Source organism: Cervus elaphus, chromosome 5, assembly GCF_910594005.1.
Source record: "Cervus elaphus chromosome 5, mCerEla1.1, whole genome shotgun sequence".
Lineage (NCBI taxonomy): Eukaryota > Metazoa > Chordata > Mammalia > Artiodactyla > Cervidae > Cervus > Cervus elaphus.
In genome coordinates this window covers 66,107,729-66,125,486 of record NC_057819.1, presented here as the reverse complement: position 1 = coordinate 66,125,486, position 17,758 = coordinate 66,107,729, and the positions used below count along the sequence as shown (strand labels likewise).

The 17,758-nt window shown below is 37.0% G+C and overlaps 1 protein-coding gene across 2 annotated transcripts in view; it reads left to right on the top strand.

Moving 5' to 3' along the window:
• DCHS2 (dachsous cadherin-related 2) overlaps positions 1-4,534 on the top strand; it is a 331,336-nt gene extending 326,802 nt beyond the window's left edge. For both annotated transcript variants that reach the window (XM_043902663.1, XM_043902662.1), the window contains one exon: positions 1,248-4,534. In XM_043902663.1, the coding sequence (XP_043758598.1) occupies positions 1,248-3,874 (2,627 nt within the window). In that variant the 3' untranslated portion in view covers positions 3,875-4,534. The remainder of the gene's footprint in view (positions 1-1,247) is intronic.
• The last annotated feature ends 13,224 nt before the right edge of the window (positions 4,535-17,758 follow it).

Here is a 17,758-nt window from a genome sequence, read left to right as displayed (position 1 = left end):
ACCTGAAGGGAGAATTTGGTCAAAAAACATCAGTATGAGGCCCTCGGAACGTTATAATTAGGAGAAGTAGCTAATGTAGCCCCATGGCCGGTGGATGATTGGTTAACGTGTAGATTTATGTCAGGAATTTGACTTTTCTGTCCCTCTGTCTTAGTGTGTCTCACTCTCTTGACCGTAGCAAATCACAATTCTAGCAGCACTTTTCCTTGTATTTGTATTATCAACAAACTTTACAGTAAGACATTGATTAGAATGTTTTTAAAATCTTGACTATTACCTTGTCAGCTGAGTTCACAGTGGGACTCTAACTGAAATGTGGCATTTAAAAGATACTGTTTTGTTTTCTTTTTTCATGACTATACTAAAAGCACATTTACCTTAGAAAAGCATTTTTACATACATACTTATATATATATATATATATATTTAGAATAGTGAAAATGTATTACATATATTTTAAAATGTGTATTTAAAAATGATAAATTAAATTACATATATTTCATCAATGGTGGGAAGATCCACTTGCTGAATAAACCCATAGCTTTAGGAAAGACAGCTCTAGAATTAGGCAATGGTTGTTAAGTCTGCACTATTATATTTACTACTTTCATTTGACTCAAATGAATACCATCTGGCATTTCCAGAATAAATATCTTTATGCCACAATGTCCCTATACATGTTTCTATTGATGGTAGAATGGGTTATACATTATTCAAATAAGAATGTGTTTGTATTCAGCTGCTTCAGTCATGTCTGTCTCTTTGCAACCCCGTGGACTGTAGCCCACCAGACTCTTCTGTCCCTGGGATTCTCCAGGCAAGAATACTGGCGTGTGTTGCCATTTCCTCCTCAAGAGGATATTCCCAACCCAGGGATCTAACACATCTCCTGCATTTCATGCATTGCAGGTGGATTCTTTACCAGATAAGCCACCTGGGAAGCCACCTTTCCTTAAAAAATAGTAATGGGACAATTTACCATACAAAAATGAATTTTTAAAAAAATTATGGCAAATAATCTTTAAGCAGCACACATATTTAATTGAGTGAACTCCATGAATATTTCTGAATCTTAAGTGTTACAGAAGTATAAATATAATAATTTAAGCTTTCTATTTAGGGTTACCCTTGGTTATAACTTAAATGACACATCTAACAGATAACTTTACATATTAGTAAATATTTGCTGACTAAGAGGATCATACAAATTTTATTTCACAACATTGTAAGGCTGTGTTGTTTTTCAGGCACAATATTTACTATCAATCCTGTCTTCCTTATGGAGAGAAAATCAACAATTCGATTTCTTGTTGAAGCCAGTGATGGTGGATTTCCTGACCTGAAGGCTGTTACCTTAGTGGAGACAGAAATACAAGATATGAACAATTATGCCCCTGAGTTTGCAATAGAATATTATAATCTTAGCTTAAGTGAAGACACTCCAGTTGGAAGCACACTTGTCACCTTCTCAACCATTGACCATGACTGGACCCGTGAAAACACGCATGTTGAATATTCTATCATCAGTGGTAATTCACAGAACAATTTCCATGTGGAAGCTAGTTTTATTCATTCAGAATATTCTTATAAGCAAGTTGGTTATCTAGTGTTGCTTCACCATCTGGACAGAGAAGCAACTGCCAGTCATGAGCTTGTCCTTCTGGCATTTGACCATGGTTGCCCTCCACTGAGTTCCTCAACCACTGTATCAATAGAAGTCCTTGATGTGGATGATAACCCACCTGCATTCAGCAGTCTGGAATATTATGCCCACATCAAGGAAAGTACCCCTCCAGGGAGTCCCATCATTGTGGTCTCAGCAAGTGACCGTGATGTGGGCTCACATGCAGAAGTCAGCTACTACTTAACTTCTGGAAATGAGAAGGGGCATTTTTGCTTAGCAGAAAAAACTGGAGTTCTTTCTTTGATTAAACCACTAGATTATGAAGAAACGATAAAATTCACTTTAACTGTCCAAGCTTCAGATGAGGAAAAGAAGCATTTTTCTTTTGCAATTGTGTTTGTCAATGTCCTGGATGATAATGACCATGCACCTCAGTTTATGTTCCCAAACTTAAAGTGTGCTGTTCCTGAAAATCTACCTGTTTTCTCCACCATATGTTCTGTAAACGCTTTGGATTTTGATACAGGCCCTTATGGAGACTTGACCTATTCCATTGTATCACCCTGTCCTCTCCCTCATGAAATGCCACGTGAGCATAACTTCTTCCTCATTGACCCTTTAACAGGGGATATTAGTGCTCAGCAAGTCCTTGACTATGAAACTGACAACAGATACTGCCTCACAGTTCAGGCCAAAGACAAGGGTGACTCAACAGCCTCCTTAATGGTTTGGGTGGATGTTGAAGGGGTAGATGAGTTTGAACCCATTTTCACTCAGGATCAATATTTTTTTATCCTCCCAGAAAGGAGTCATGTAAGACATTTGATTGGCAGAGTGGAAGCATCAGATGCAGATGCTGGTGTTGATGGAGTCATCCTTTACTCCCTGGAAACTCCATCTCCTTTCTTTTCATTAAATAAAACTAATGGAGACATTTATTTGAGTAGAGCACTTCCCCTAATAATAAGTCAGGTCGGCAAAGAAGACACTATCGAAATGAAGATAATTGCTCATAGCCCCAAACTGGACTCCAAGTTTACATCTTGTACTGTTTTTGTGAATGTGTCTTTTTCCTCAGAAGGGAAACATTCCACAGGATTAGCTAGCAGCTTTTCGATCAGTCTCACCATTTCCTTTCTAGTGTTTCTGTTGCTTGTCTTCATTCTAATTGTACTGATTTTAAAACATAAACAAAAAGATGCAATAAATAATTATGAAGGAAAGAAAACATCATCATCCTTAGATATCAATTTGAGACTGACTAGGGATGCCAGTTCACTGAAACCCTTCCAGAAAACTAATGAGAGCGGTGATAAGGCAGTGCCTGTGGACTCCACGCCTGAATGGTTGAGTTTAATAAGAGTCATGGAGAAGGACGTTGCACATCTGTACAGGCACTCAAACTCCAGTGATCACTGTTCTGTGGAAGGAGAAACTGCAGAAGATGAGGAAATCCAGAGGATAAATGAACACCCTTACAGAAAGGATGCTGACTCAACTTTGAGTGATCAGGAGTCCAGGGTGCCAGACTCTGGCATCCCAAGGGACTCAGACCAGCTCTCCTGTTTGTCTGGGGGAACTGATGTGATGGTCACTGCTGAAACAGAAGAAACCAGCCATAAGTTTGAGGGAGGAGCTCAAGGAGAGGGCTGTGGCATGACCTATGTCCAAAATAATGTCTTATTCCAGACACTGAAGAAGAGAGAGGTCAAAGTGGGCATCCAGGCTGATGTCAGAAAAGAGACTATCTTTATTTCAAGTGATCGGGAAGCAGGATGTGCAGCTCTCTCAACCAAGAAAGACTCTGATCATGATGTCATGATGAGATATCCCTGGGATTATCTCCTCAGTTGGGAACCCAAGTTCCAACCTCTTGCCTCAGTATTTAATGATATTGCAAAACTAAAGGATGAGCATTTACATATGCCTGGCATTCCAAAAGAGAAGAAATCTTTTGTTTTTCCACCCCCTTTGATAACAGCAGTAGCCCAACCTGGGATTAAAGCAGTTCCACCAAGAATGCCAGCCATAACCTCAAGGCAGGTACTTTGGAAATACCCACACTCCCCCATTCACTATCATCACAGTTCTCTGCCAGAAGACATGACTCCCGGTTTTTCCCCATCCCTTTCCCTACTGACCACACAGACCCCTGCCGTGACTCCACTGCTGTCAGATGGAGAATTATTTGGGACACATTTGAGTGGTTCTTGCCTTGAACCTAAAGCAGCAGATGGAGTTCAAATATAAAACAATGGTGATATCGAGCACCTGCTCCCCATTGGTCATGAATGACTGGACAAAACATTCCAAAGCAAGCTCCCTGAGACTGGGTTCATTCATCTACAAGTGAGGGGTATAATTTAGTCTGGGTTTTTAGAACCCTCTCATTTAAGTTTATCAAATTTATTTCAGTCCTAATGATAAGTTACTCTGTCTTTTAACCTCTACTTTTTGCTGTCAGGATTCAGGTTTGTATATATTAAGTAGTGTACATTCTACCGTACCTGGTCTTCTATATGGCTAGATTTCCAAAGGTCACAGTGAACTTGACTGACTGCCAAAATGTTTATATGAAAAAGAATGGAAATATAATATACTGCATTCTGGTCACATTACTGCTGATTATACTGCTGTTTATAAAACAAAATAGTAAAGACTGAATAAAGAATGAGTGTAGGACAGAAAGTAATAGAGAGGGGAAGTTTGGAAGGATAAACAAGTTATAATGTGAAGCAATTGGCTGCAGATCTGATATAGTTGAAAATGCGTTTCTCCACTTCCTCCATAAAGCACACTTGTGGAGTTTAGCCATAATTTGAATTTAGTAGGGTGTCTTTTGGAAATCTAATAAGAACTTAAGAGTGAAATTTGTCATAACTCTGTGTCAAATAAAACAAATTTATTCTTGATTAAATGAACCAGAAATACATGTTTTAAATGAAGAGCTAGTACTGATAAAGCACTAAGTATGTGGTTGTCTGCCACCAAAAATGTGTTTCCTTGGCCTTCTTTAAAAATAAAATGATCTTGTAACGTGATACAGATACAGACATTAAGCTTTGAAGATTAACTTGAATATATTTCTTCATGTTATTTTCTTCTACAAACAGTAACTTTACATGAGAGATAATTTATCCACTCAGTGTCAGTTTAAAAGGTTTTACACAGGTAAAATTATGTTATTTGCTGATAATAAACTTCATATAGTAATTTAGCAACATATTTTAATGATTTTTATATAAATATTCTTATTATAAAAGCAAATAATAGATGTCAGAAGTCTTTCTTCCATTTGTTCATACTTATATTTAGTTTTAACTGTCATTAGATAGAGCAGCTTGTCAACATGGTTAAAATAATTTTTTTTTGTACAGCTACTGGTTCAGAAATATAGTGGTGTTGTTTCGTGTTCATATATGTATATACTGCTATCTCTTTCTGTCTGATGAACCAGAGAATTCATCGGAGATTCTTATCTCTTCCAAGAAAGCAGAGTACATCCTGATGAGGCTTGTCCAGAAGTCATCCATGGTAGGTAACATGGCCAGACTTTGAAAGAAGAGTTTAGGAGTCTAACATCGAGTCTAGAGAGCATCTGGTGTGGTTTTCTTAGCAGTTACTATGGGATTCAGCTAGAGAAACATTCCCTTTATGTTTTCTTTCAGTAGGCCTCATCTGTAAAGTTATGTGAGATAACTAATGTGTCTTTACTGAGAAACACTGTAAGATGACATGTTTGATATCTAGTTTTGTAGATAAATAATTCTGAGGCTTCCTATGCTGATTTTATCAGTTATATACTAGAAGTTGTATGAAACACAAAAGTTTTTTAAGAGGGCTGGAATCCTAGGGAAACTGATTTAGGTATAGAACAATTAAATAGTAAAAGATGAATGCCTGTCTCTCTTTTTCTCCATGGCATCTGGGGAAGAAGATTTCATAGTTTTTCATAAAGATAATAAGTTATTTCAGCATTCCAGTGTTTATTCTCTCTTTGATTTTCTTCAAAAGATTTATTTGAGCATATGAAGAAATACTATACTGAATTCCTCTTCTGTTAGGTAGTTGGAATAGGAAACAGGAGTCCAGAATGGCGGTGGCTAAAAGACAAGGAAGGGAAAAGCCCACCAAAATAGAACAAATGAAGGTCCGAGGACCGGAGTAAGGACCTCAGGTAGAACAAACAGCACTCCTGGGTAGCTCAGTTTTACATAGGGCAGGCCCAGGGGGAGGAAAAAACATATAAAAACGTGCCCTCACACCTCAAGGATGGATTTGCCCTCTATTTTCTAAATAAAATAGAGCTGTAACACGGAGCTGTAACACTGATTTGTCTAAGAGCTATAACACAGTCTGTCCAGGACCCGAGAGCTGTGAATAGCCGAGGGCTTTAATGCCTGTCACTCCAAATCTTTGTTGTGACGAGACAGGACTGAGAAGCATACACTCACCTGACATAACTGTACATGGAAGTTTTGTTTGGCAACAGAATTATTTCTCGTAACAAAAAACATTTTGTTGTTTTTAATTAACAGGTTCTTCATTACTTACACTTAAAAAGTTATCTATCTAACTCTTCCATAAGTTATTTGCCTATGATTTTATTACTCATTCTGGACATGATTTTGCATTTTTCCTAAACATTTAATAAAAACAGAAGACATGAAATATTTAGTGCTATTCCTTACCAACGTCTAGTGGATTTTTAATTGATGACTTTATTAATACAATATCCATGCTGCACCACCTCCAAATGACCGTTACAGTAGAGTTGAGAGTAAAAATGTGAACATGCTGGTTAAGTGTTTGCAATAAATCATATGTCAGCCCTTTCAACTAGAGTGCTTTTTTCCTAAGTAAACAATATAATTTGTACAGTTTTCCTTCAAGTTTAATATTAACTTGCCTCATATGTTCTGTATTACTTTGCTGATCTACACACCAGCTTTCGCACTCTGGAGGGGGTACAGAACTTGTTAGTGGAAAATCATATTAAGCCCCAAATTCATAAGCTATAAAATAAAAGACAGTTGTCTCTTGTGGAATTTTGGCTGACTGAAATTCTGGACTTTCTTGTTGGCAGCCTTAAAAATACTGGTGTAAATCAGGACCAAATGAATATCAAAATTCCATGTCCTAGTAGTAATCATTGAATTAGCTTCCAAAACAGATTCCTAGGCAAAGAAAGAGAAAATGCTGCATCTTCAGGGATATGATAATTTAACTGTTCTGTAAAAATATTAAAATGCACTGTAAGCTACTAGTTGCTTACAGGTGTGCACACTTGGTCCATGATAGATGTCCAGGTGAAAAAGGTTCTCAGAACCTTTACCCTCAGTTTCAGAGCCCCCCTTACTGTGTTTTCTAGAAGTTATGGTAATGAAAATTATTAATTTAAAAATTATTTCCATCCAAACATGTCTTGTTACTTTGTTTTGTTTTGACATTTTACACATACCTTAACTTTAAGTAAAAAAAGGCAAGACATAACTAAAAAGATCTAAGATGTTAACTCACTGCAGAGCAATGAAGGATATGAAGTGAACATGTGATGTTATGGATAAGCTCATTGGGTTTGTCTTAGTTGAGCTTAAAGAATAGAGCTATCTGTTTGGCCACAGCTGGAGAGAGTTTGTATGGATAATCATTCTGTCCAAGAGGAATTCCAGGGTCAGGGAAGTTGCAGAAGCTTTATCTGTAACCCAAACTGAGCATTACAGTGTGAATCACTGAAAGTAGCCTCCGCCCATTTTAAAGATGGAGGGAGAAAAGAAGGAAAGGAGAGGAAGGACAAAGGACAGAAGAGAAAACAGAGGGTCAAGGCTGAAAAGGGATCGTTTAGGGCATGGGTAGAGAAATGCAAGAGTGCAAAAGGTAAAGACTTGTGAAAAGAAGCTTTTACATGTGAAGATTTTGCTGAGTCACTTGCCCTTCATAAGTTCATCCTGTTGAGGAATCTCTCTCCTTTTAAAAGAATTTCTTTCCACCTTCTTCCTATTCAAGTCTTTCCCTCCATCATCTGAAAATTTAGGTTTATCAGGTTGTGAACCTAAAGCTAGGCAACAATGAACTAGAATACATTTGACCATAAGTACTTGAATTTGTTGTGGTTTAGGTCTTTTTGGCGGGGGGCAGTGAATTAAAAAAATAGAATGAGTGCCTTACCTTATTCCCCACTCTACATAACCTTGCATTGTAAGAGCCACTATTTTGAGTAGGTAACTTTATCCCATATAATGGAAGCTGGGACAGAATATGGAATTAATACCTAGTCTTTTTTCCCAGTAGCTCATTCTTTTTAAAAATGAGTGCTTGCTTGGTAGTTGGGATTTTATATTAAAAAGTTATATATTATTTAACTTTTCAACCATATATAGACATAATCAATAGTGTGTTCTCAAATATTATCAATTTTATTTGAATTCTGGTGACAAAAATTATTTTAATTCCATATACATCAAAGAAATTTGTCTATTAGAAACAAAATTATGGCAACCTTAGAAAGAATCAGCCACAAATGGCTTCAGGCTATTTCTTTCTCTTAGACACTTGGCTATTTAATTAATGACAATTTAGCACTTCCTACTATTTTGGTCTATATAATTTTCCTCATTTCGCCCAATATATTTGCTAAACCAAAACTGTGAAGTGAGTAGGCGAGAAGGAAAAGCATATCAAATAAATAACAGATGCACAAGTGCATCTCTTGAATGAGAAAGAATTATTTTGGTTAGAAAACTAAATATATGGATTTCTTTGTTAGATAGCAAACCCTCAGGGCCAAGGCCTGGTCTCCACCTGTATTATGAAATACAGATGTTCTTAGAATGAATGAGCACACATGTGAATGGGCACAGAGTGGGTCAAAGTGTGAAGGTGCAACACTTAAGCCTTAACCCCATTAGATGGGAATTCTAACACAGTTCTGTGAGTTTTAACCAGTCATATGAGAGAGAGAAAGTCAGTGTAAAGAGCCTATCAAAATATTATAGAATATCTTAGATAAAGTCAAATGCCCAGGTATTTCCATCTTTAATCTTATTTTTTTTTCTCTTCCTCCCTTCCTCATAATATCCATACATCTCATATGAGTTTTAGACACAATAGAAACAAGTTATAGATGTCATTTAAAAGCATATTGTTTGAGACAGTGACATTACATGACTAAGCACATTGGTTTAATTTAATTTCAGTTTGTGTATTAAACCATAACTGCCCTATGGCTGGAATGCAGTCCCACCAATAAAAGAAGAGAACATAGTTAAGTAGATAAGCCTAGATATCATCAAAATTTATTAAAATGCAAAGTAAAAGCAATATAAATAATTTATGAAGGAAATTCTATATATGTATATACTTAGTATGTGTTAAAAAGTGATACTTCAAACAAGTACAGGTTATTTAATGCATACTGAGGAATTGAGGGAGGGGGTAAACTATTTTCTTTTCATACCATAAATAAAATGAATCCTAGCTAGATTAATGAGTAAAAGTTAAAATGAAACCATAAGGACTGGAAGAAAAGTATAGAATAAAGGTGGGAAAGACCCTTTTTTAAATATAAGAGCAACGTAATGTGGTAACTTCAAACTATGACAATAAAAAGTACTGTAGCAAGTTGTGAGAAGTGACAATTGGGAAATACTTCATAAATTTAGTCAACAAATACTTAGTACCTATTGTGGACAAGGTGTGGATCTGCACTCTGGAGATACTAGAGTCAAGAGAATAGATAAAACCAGTGCATTTATAGTACTTCCTTTTTGTCGAGGGAGATAAAAATAAAATTTCAAGTAATGGTAAGTGTTATTATAAGAAGAAAACATTTTAAAAGCTATAAAGAAAAGCAAAGAAGGCATCAATAACTGACAAGGTTGTGGAGGAATACAAATTTGAATGAAACTTTGAAGGGTGTTTTTGATACGGTGCTGTTTGAACTGAATGAATTGAATGAGCCACACAAAGATCTGAGGGGAAAACATTGAAGGTACATGTGTCAACAAGTACAGCGGGCTTGGGATAGGAGCACTTGGAGTGTCTGGAAAACTAAAGCCAGCATGGTCCAGAATTAGTAAGAGGAAGAATAGTAGGAAATAAAATTATGGGGGTAACTAGGGTTCAGATTACGTAGAGCCTTGGAGGCTATGGTAAAAGATTTCAGGTTTCATTCTAAGTGTTAAAGAAAGTCATTGATGGTTTCTGCCCCAATATGTGATATTATCAGATTTGAATTTTTAAAGAGTAACTGGCTACTTTGTGAAAAGTAGACCAAGGCAGAGGTGGGGAGGAAGTTAGTGTGGTAACAGTGCCCTAGTCAATTGGCTATTGCAGTAATCTCAGCTGGTGATGATGGTAATTCAGCTGAGCTGTTATGAATGGAGGTGAATACAGTCAAGATGTATATTGGAGGTAGTGCTACTAGTTCTTGATAGTGAATTGGATACAGGTATGGAGAAAGCTAGACATGAGTCCAGGATTTAAGAGAGAATTTAGGGCTAGAGAGAAAAATGGCAGTTATCAGATTGGGGATGGTATTTAAAGTCATCTGGATGAGATTATTGAAGAGCAAGTGTAAATAGAGAAAAGATCCCAGAACTACCTTTGAGACAAGGACCAAAAGGTCAAAAAATAAAGAATACCCATCAAATAATTCCCAGGATAAAACAACTAATGAGATAAACTAGAAAATTAGAGAAAATAGTTTGATATTCCAGAATCCAAGTTGGGAAGGTAGTCTAGATTCTAGTTAAGGCAAGATAGCAACATCAGTGTAGATTCTAGTCTTCTCAAATGACCTTATGAAACAGAACAGTTGTTTCAGTGAAAGCTCATGGGCAACATCTGTCACAAAAAGAATATTCATTCCTATATTCGAGTATATGAGCGGGCAAATAAAAAGCATCAATTAGTAGCAGTAACAGAGGGGAGCAAAGGAGAACTTTCCAATTTTCTTTGAGCCAGAGAACAAGGAATCACCAGCAAATACTTACCTATGCAAGGAAAGACCCATCCTTGAAATAGAAGCCTGGCACATGTCTGAGACTAACTGCCAAAACTGGGAAAGGGGTACAGAGCACCTACTTTGTAGATTAACGTAGAAAGACTAAGGAAAATTAGACTATGCAGGTGTGTCTGGGTTCCCAGAGCTTTCAGAAATGCATGACCAAATTGCCTCCTAGAAGAGCAGAATTCTACACTATGTCTACCAAAAGTAGAATTCAAATTCATATGGCTAGTAAAGGGAAAGAAATTCTGGACACAAAGGAGAAAGGGGGACCAGAGAAAGCAGAAGGTACAAAAATCTCTTATTTATAAGTAATTTGCAGAAATAAGAAGAGCAGTCTTAGAGTTATGAATCTAGGAAAACTATTCTGCCCTGTCACCAGATATGGTAACCTTCTAAAATAAGGAAAATCCATCTCTATAAAGCATGAGTAACAGAAAATAATTCCAGCATAAGATACATTGTAAGCAAAAGGACTAATTCTCTGAATGATAACAATGGACGGTGAAGACACACAAGAAAAATTATGGCAAAAAGTCCAAAGAAAATTGTGACAATATTTCAAAACTAGCTAAAGAAAAGTAAGACAACAATAAAAAACTATATAGGTTCTATAATCAGTCAGAAAGCTTCAGAGATGAAAAGACTTGCTACAAGATGTTAGAAAAAAGAGCTCAACAGATAATTAAAAATAAAAGAAAAATCAGAAGGCTAAACTAGAAGGATGGAAAAGGATGTGGCAACCCACTCCAGTATTCTTGCTTGGAGAATCTCATAGACAGAGGAGCCTGGTGGGCTTCAGCCCATAGGGCTGCAAAAAGTCGGACACAATTAAAGTAACTGCACAGCACAGCACAAATTAGAAGGAAAAAAGTCAATAGAAATCAATGAAACTATTGTAAGAAAAAATGAATGAAAAGACAAAAACAAAAATCAAGTAGAATTTTTAAAAAATATAAAAAGAATTTGTGATGATAAATTAGCAGACTGGGGAAAAATGATTCAATTCATGTGTATATTTCACTCCTTGAGAAGAAAACCAAAGACATGAAGCAGAAAAATCATAATTCAATAAATAACTCTTCCCAGACATGAAAAAAAAAATTTGAATTTACATGTTGAAAAGATATACCAGGGAAAATCCAATCAGTGTTAATAATATATCCTTTGGGCTCCTAGATAAAAAAGCCAAGTCACTTACAATGTAAGGAATGTAAGATTGATTTACTTTGCAATAATAGTATTTGAAGCCAGAAGACTCTCAGTTCAGTTCAGTTCACTCACTCAGTTGTGTCCAACTCTTTGTGACCCCATGAACCACAGCACGCCAGGCCTCCCTGTCCATCACCAACTCCCAGAGTCCACCCAAACCTATGGCCATCGAGCTGGTGATGCCATCCAACCATCTTTTCCTCTGTCATCCCCTTCTCCTCCTGCCCTCAATCTTTCCTAGCATCAGCGTCTTTTCCAATGAGTCATCTCTTCCCATCAGGTGGCCAAAGTATTGGAGTTTCAGCTTCAGCATCAGTCCTTCCAATGAACACCCAGGACTGATCTCCTCTAGGATGGACTGGTTGGATCTCCTTGCAGTCCAAGGGACTCTCAGGAGTCTTCTGCAACACCACAGTTCAAAAGCATCAATTCTTCAGTGCTCAGCTTTCTTTATAGTCCAACTCTCACATCCATACATGACCAGTGGTAAAACCACAACCTTGACAAGCGGACCTTTGTTGGTAAAGTAATGTCTCTGCTTTTTAATATGCTGTCTAGGTTGGTCATAACTTTCCTTCCAAGGAGTAAGCGTCTTTTAATTTCATGGCTGCAGTCACCATCTGCAGTGATTTTGGAGCCCAAAAAAATAAAGTTTCTCACTGTTTCCACTGTTTCCCCATCTATTTGCCATGAAGTGATGGGACCGGATGCCATGATCTTAGTTTTCTGAATGTTGAGTTTTAAGCCAACTTTTTCACTCTCCTCTTTCACTTTAATCAAGAGGCTTTTTAGTTCTTCTTCACATTCTGCCATAAGGGTGGTGTCATCTGCATATCTGAGGTTATTGATATTTCTCCCGGCAATCTTGATTCCAGCTTGTGCTTCTTCCAGCCCAGTGTTTCTCATGATGTACTCTGCATAGAAGTTATATAAGAACGGTGACAATATACAGCCTGACATACTCCTTTTCCTATTTGGAACCAGTCTGTTATTCCATGTCCAGTTCTAACTGTTGCTTCCTGACCTGCATACAGGTTTCTCGAGAGGCAGGTCAGGTGGTCTGGTATGCCCATCTCTTTCACAATTTTCCACAGTTTATTGTGATCCATATTTAAGATACTTAAAGAAAATGTAAGCCAGAATTTTATATCTAGCTAAACTTACCTCTAAGTGTATATATCATCAATGAGGCTATGAATATGCAAGAGCTCAAGGAATATTTCTAAAGAATCAACTAGGAAATGAATTCTGGGAAAGGTTCACCATAAGGATATTAAATATATTTAAATGTAGAGCTGATAGTGGATATTGAGGTGGTAGCATAGTATATGCTTAATATATGCCCTGACCATGTAAATAAATTATAACTTCAAAAATTAGGGAAGAAATGAAGAGTACATGGAAATAGAATACTCATTAATTGCCTTATAGATACAAACTGTGAGCAAAGGGTATTAGAATTAGAAGAAACTAAAGGTGAAACCAGACATTAATGAGCTATAAAACAAAAAGAAGCCCACAGAGCCTATGAATTAATAAATCTAGTTCTTTAAAAGTCAACTAAGTTAAATCAGTTAAATGTGAGAAAATTAGAAAGTAGCATATGAGAAAATACTATACAAAAGAAACAGAAAAGAGGAAGTAATGGATAACTGCCATAAGAAAAAAGTTAAAGAGACTTTTCTGCCCAATGCTATACAAATTCATTTGAAATGCTAAAAGAAATAGTTTTCTAGGAAAATACAAATTACAAAAATTTATCCCAGTAAAAATCTTAACAGAATGAATTTAAAAGATGAAATAAGGATATAAAGAATAATCCCCACAGATATTATGATAATGAACTTTTACCAAACCTATAAATATTAGATCATCCAAATGCTATTTAATCTAGTCCAAAGCATGAAAAAGTAAGCAAAGTAATGAATTAAATAGAGAATTAATATCAAAATCTGAAAAATAAAGCACAAGAAAAATGCAATCTACTCTCAAAATTCTTAAATATTAGCAAGAACAATTAACAGTACATTAAAAATTTGTAAGCTACATGAGAAACATTTTGGAAATACAGAGATAATTATTAAGACATCCATCAATATAATTCATCATATTAATATGGAGAAAAAATAATATCATTTTCCTAAATGGCAAAAAGGTACATAACATAATACAATATCCATTTTGAATATCAGTTGGTAGTCATGAATGGACACTTACGTATAATGGATACTTCCTTAAAAAGACAAAATCATATTGAATCCAAAAGTCAATATGATCCCCAACAAAGATACTATAGACTCTTTGTTGCAAAAGCCAGGAGCAATATGCCTACTATCTCCACCAAAATCTTATAATGTAGAAATTTGTCTATAGAATTAAATAAGAAAGGAGTTAGAAATAAGAATTTGAAAGAACAAGGTAAAACTATTTCTATTTGAGGACTACATTATGTATTTCTAGAAAAGTCAAACTAATTGGTTCAAAATTATTATAAACAATGAAAGAATTCAGTAAAGTTACAAGGTATAACATTAATATATACAGATCAAAAATCAATACCCTTCACATCCATTAATAATTAGTTAAAAGATAAATGGAAGAGAAAACTCCATTTGCAACAGAAAAAAACTCTAAGTAAAACCTTAACAAAAATATATCTAGTATTTATATGTGTAAAGTTATAGGAAAGACAGAGAAGAGACATAAATATTTTTAATAGATTCAATGCTTAGAAACATCTCAGTTGTTTGTGAATAACTTTATAAATTTAACCTGACCCCAAACATGTATCAATTTTTTCTGAAGTTAAATAACTTGATAACACAATTTATTTGGAATACTAAACAAGCAAGACGCTTACTCCTTGGAAGGAAAGTTATGACCAACCTAGACAGCATATCAAAAAGCAGAGACATTACTTTACCAACAAAGGTCCGTCAGTCAAGGCTATAGTTTTTCCACTGGTCAGGCATGGATGTGAGAGTTGGACTGTGAAAAAAGCTAAACACCAAAGAATTGATGCTTTTGAACTGTGGTGTTGGAGAAGACGCTTGGGAGTCCCTTGGACTGCAAGGAGATTCAACCAGTCCATCCTAAAGGAGATCCGTCCTGGGTGTTCACTGGAAGGACTGATGTTGAAGCTGAAACTCCAATACTTTGGCCACCTCATGCAAGGAGCTGACTCATTTGAAAAGACCCTGATGCTGGGAAAGATTGAGGGCAGGAGGAGAAGGGGATGACAGAGGATGAGATGGTTGGATGGCATCACCGAATCAATGGACATGGATATAGGTAGACTCCAGGAGTTGTTGATGGACAGGGAGGCCTGGCGTGCTGCAGTTCATGGGGTCGCAAAGAGTTGGACATGACTGAGTGACTGAGCTGACTGACTGAAACAAGCAAGAATAACTAAAAAATACTGGGAAAAGTGAACTGTGTCTATGTTTGTGTGTGTATGTGTATACATGTATCCACATAAGCATTAACCCTACCAGATATCAAAATACATCATGAAGTTCTCTATAATAAACTGGTGTTGGTGCATGACTAGATAGACTAATAGAACAGAATAGAAAGCCAAGAAATGAATCCAGGTTCATGTTAAGGCTTTCTGTAGTGATGAATTAACATGTTATATACCAGTTCTCTTGCTGAGAGTAAGCAAAAAACTGAATAAGAATAAGAAGGATAAGGAGAAAAAGAAACAATTTTGTGTATATGTGTGTAAGAGGCAACAGAAAACTTCCAAGCCAGTAAATACTAGAGAAACCATGCTCCTGGGGAGAACAGAAACACAGAGAGGCATACTGATATACTGTGCCTCAAACCCTCTTGAGGCTGAATGGAAAATGTCAACTCCAAGGTTGAAAAGCTAAAAGCAGCCAATGTAAGTTTTATGGAGACAAATATTAAAGTCCTACTAAGGAGTGGGAAGGAGGGCCAAGAGGAGCTACTCCACGTTCAAGGTCAGGAGGGATAGCTGTGAGAAGATACTCCTCGTCCAAGATAAGGAGCAGCGGCTGCACTTTGCTGGAGCAGCCATGAAGAGATACCCCACGTCCAAGGTAAGAGAAACCCAAGTAAGATGGTAGGCACTGAGAGAAGGCATCAGAGGGCAGACAGACTGAATCCACAATCACAGACAACTAGCCAATCTGATCACAGGACCACAGTTGTGTCTAATTCAGTGAAACAGCCATGCCCTGTGGGGCCACCCAAGATGGTTGGGTCATGGTGGAGAGGTCTGACGGAATGTGGTCCACTGGAGAAGGGAATGGCAAACCACTTCAGCATTCTTGCCTGGAGAACCCCATGAACAGTATGAGAAGGCAAAATGATAGGATACTGAATGAGGAACTCCCCAGGTTGGTAGGTGCCCAATATGCTACTGGAGATCAGTGGAGAAATAACTCCAGAAAGAATGAAGGGATGGAACCAAAGCAAAAACAATACCCAGATGTGGATGTGACTGGTGTTAGAAGCAAGGTCCAATGCTGTAAAGAGCAATACTGCATAGGAACCTGGAATGTTCGATCCATGAATCAAGGCATATTGGAAGTGGTCAAACAGGAGATGGCAAGAGTGAATGTCAACATTCTAGGAATCAGCGAACTAAAATGGACTGGAATGGGTGGATTTAACTCAGATGACAATTATATCTACTACTGTGGGTAGGAATCCCTTAGAAGAAATGGAATAGCCATCATGGTCAACAAAGGAGTCTGAAATGCAGTATTTGGATGCAATCTCAAAAATGACAGAATGATCTCTGTTGGTTTCCAAGGCAACCTATTCAATATCACAGTAATCCAAGCCTATGCCCCAACCAGTAACACTGAAGAAGCTGAAGTTGAATGGTTTTATGAAGACCTAAAAGACCTTTTAGAACTAACACACAAAAAAGATGTCCTTTTCATTATAGGGGACTGGAATGCAAAAGTAGGAAGTCAAGAAACACCTGGAGTAACAGGCAAATTTGGCCTTGGAGTACAGAATGAAGCAGGCCAAAGGCTAATAGAGTTTTGCCAGGAGAACACACTGGTCACAGCAAACACCCTGTTCCAACAACACAGGAGAAGACTCTACACATGGACATCACCAGATGGTCAACACCAAAATGAGACTGATTATATTCCTTGCAGCCAAAGATGGAGAAGCTCTATACAGTCAGCAAAAACAAGACCAGGAACTGACTGTGGCTCAGATCATGAACTCCTTATTGCCGAGTTCAGACTTAAATTGAAGAAAGTAGGGAAAACCACTAGACCATTCAAGTATGACCTAAATCAAATCCCTTATGACTATACAGTGGAAGTGAGAAATAGATTTAAGGGACTAGATCTGATAGATAGAGTGCCTGATGAACTATGGACGGAGGTTTGTGACATTGTTTAGGAGACAGGGATCAAGACCATCCCCATGGAAAAGAAATGCAAAAAGGCAAAATGGTTGTCTGAGGAGGCCTTGCAAATAGCTGTGAAAAGAAGAGAAGCAAAAGGCAAAGGAGAAAGGGAAAGATATTCCCATTTGAATGCAGAGTTCCAAAGAATAGCAAGGAGAGATAAGAAAGCCTTCCTCAGCAATCAATGCAAAGAAATAGAGGAAAACAACAGAATGGGAAAGACTAGAGATCTCTTCAAGAAAATTAGAGATACCAAGGGAACATTTCACGCAAAGATGACTTCGATAAAGGACAGAAATGGTATGGACCTAACAGAAGCAGAATATATTAAGATGAGGTGGCAAGAATACACAATAACTGTACAAAAAAGATTTACACGACCCAGATAATCACAATGGTGTGTGATCACTCACCTAGAGCCAGACATGTTGGAAAGTGAAGTCAAGTGGGCCTTAGAAAGCATCACTAGGAACAAAGCTAGTGGAGGTGATAGAATTCCAGTTGAGCTATTTCA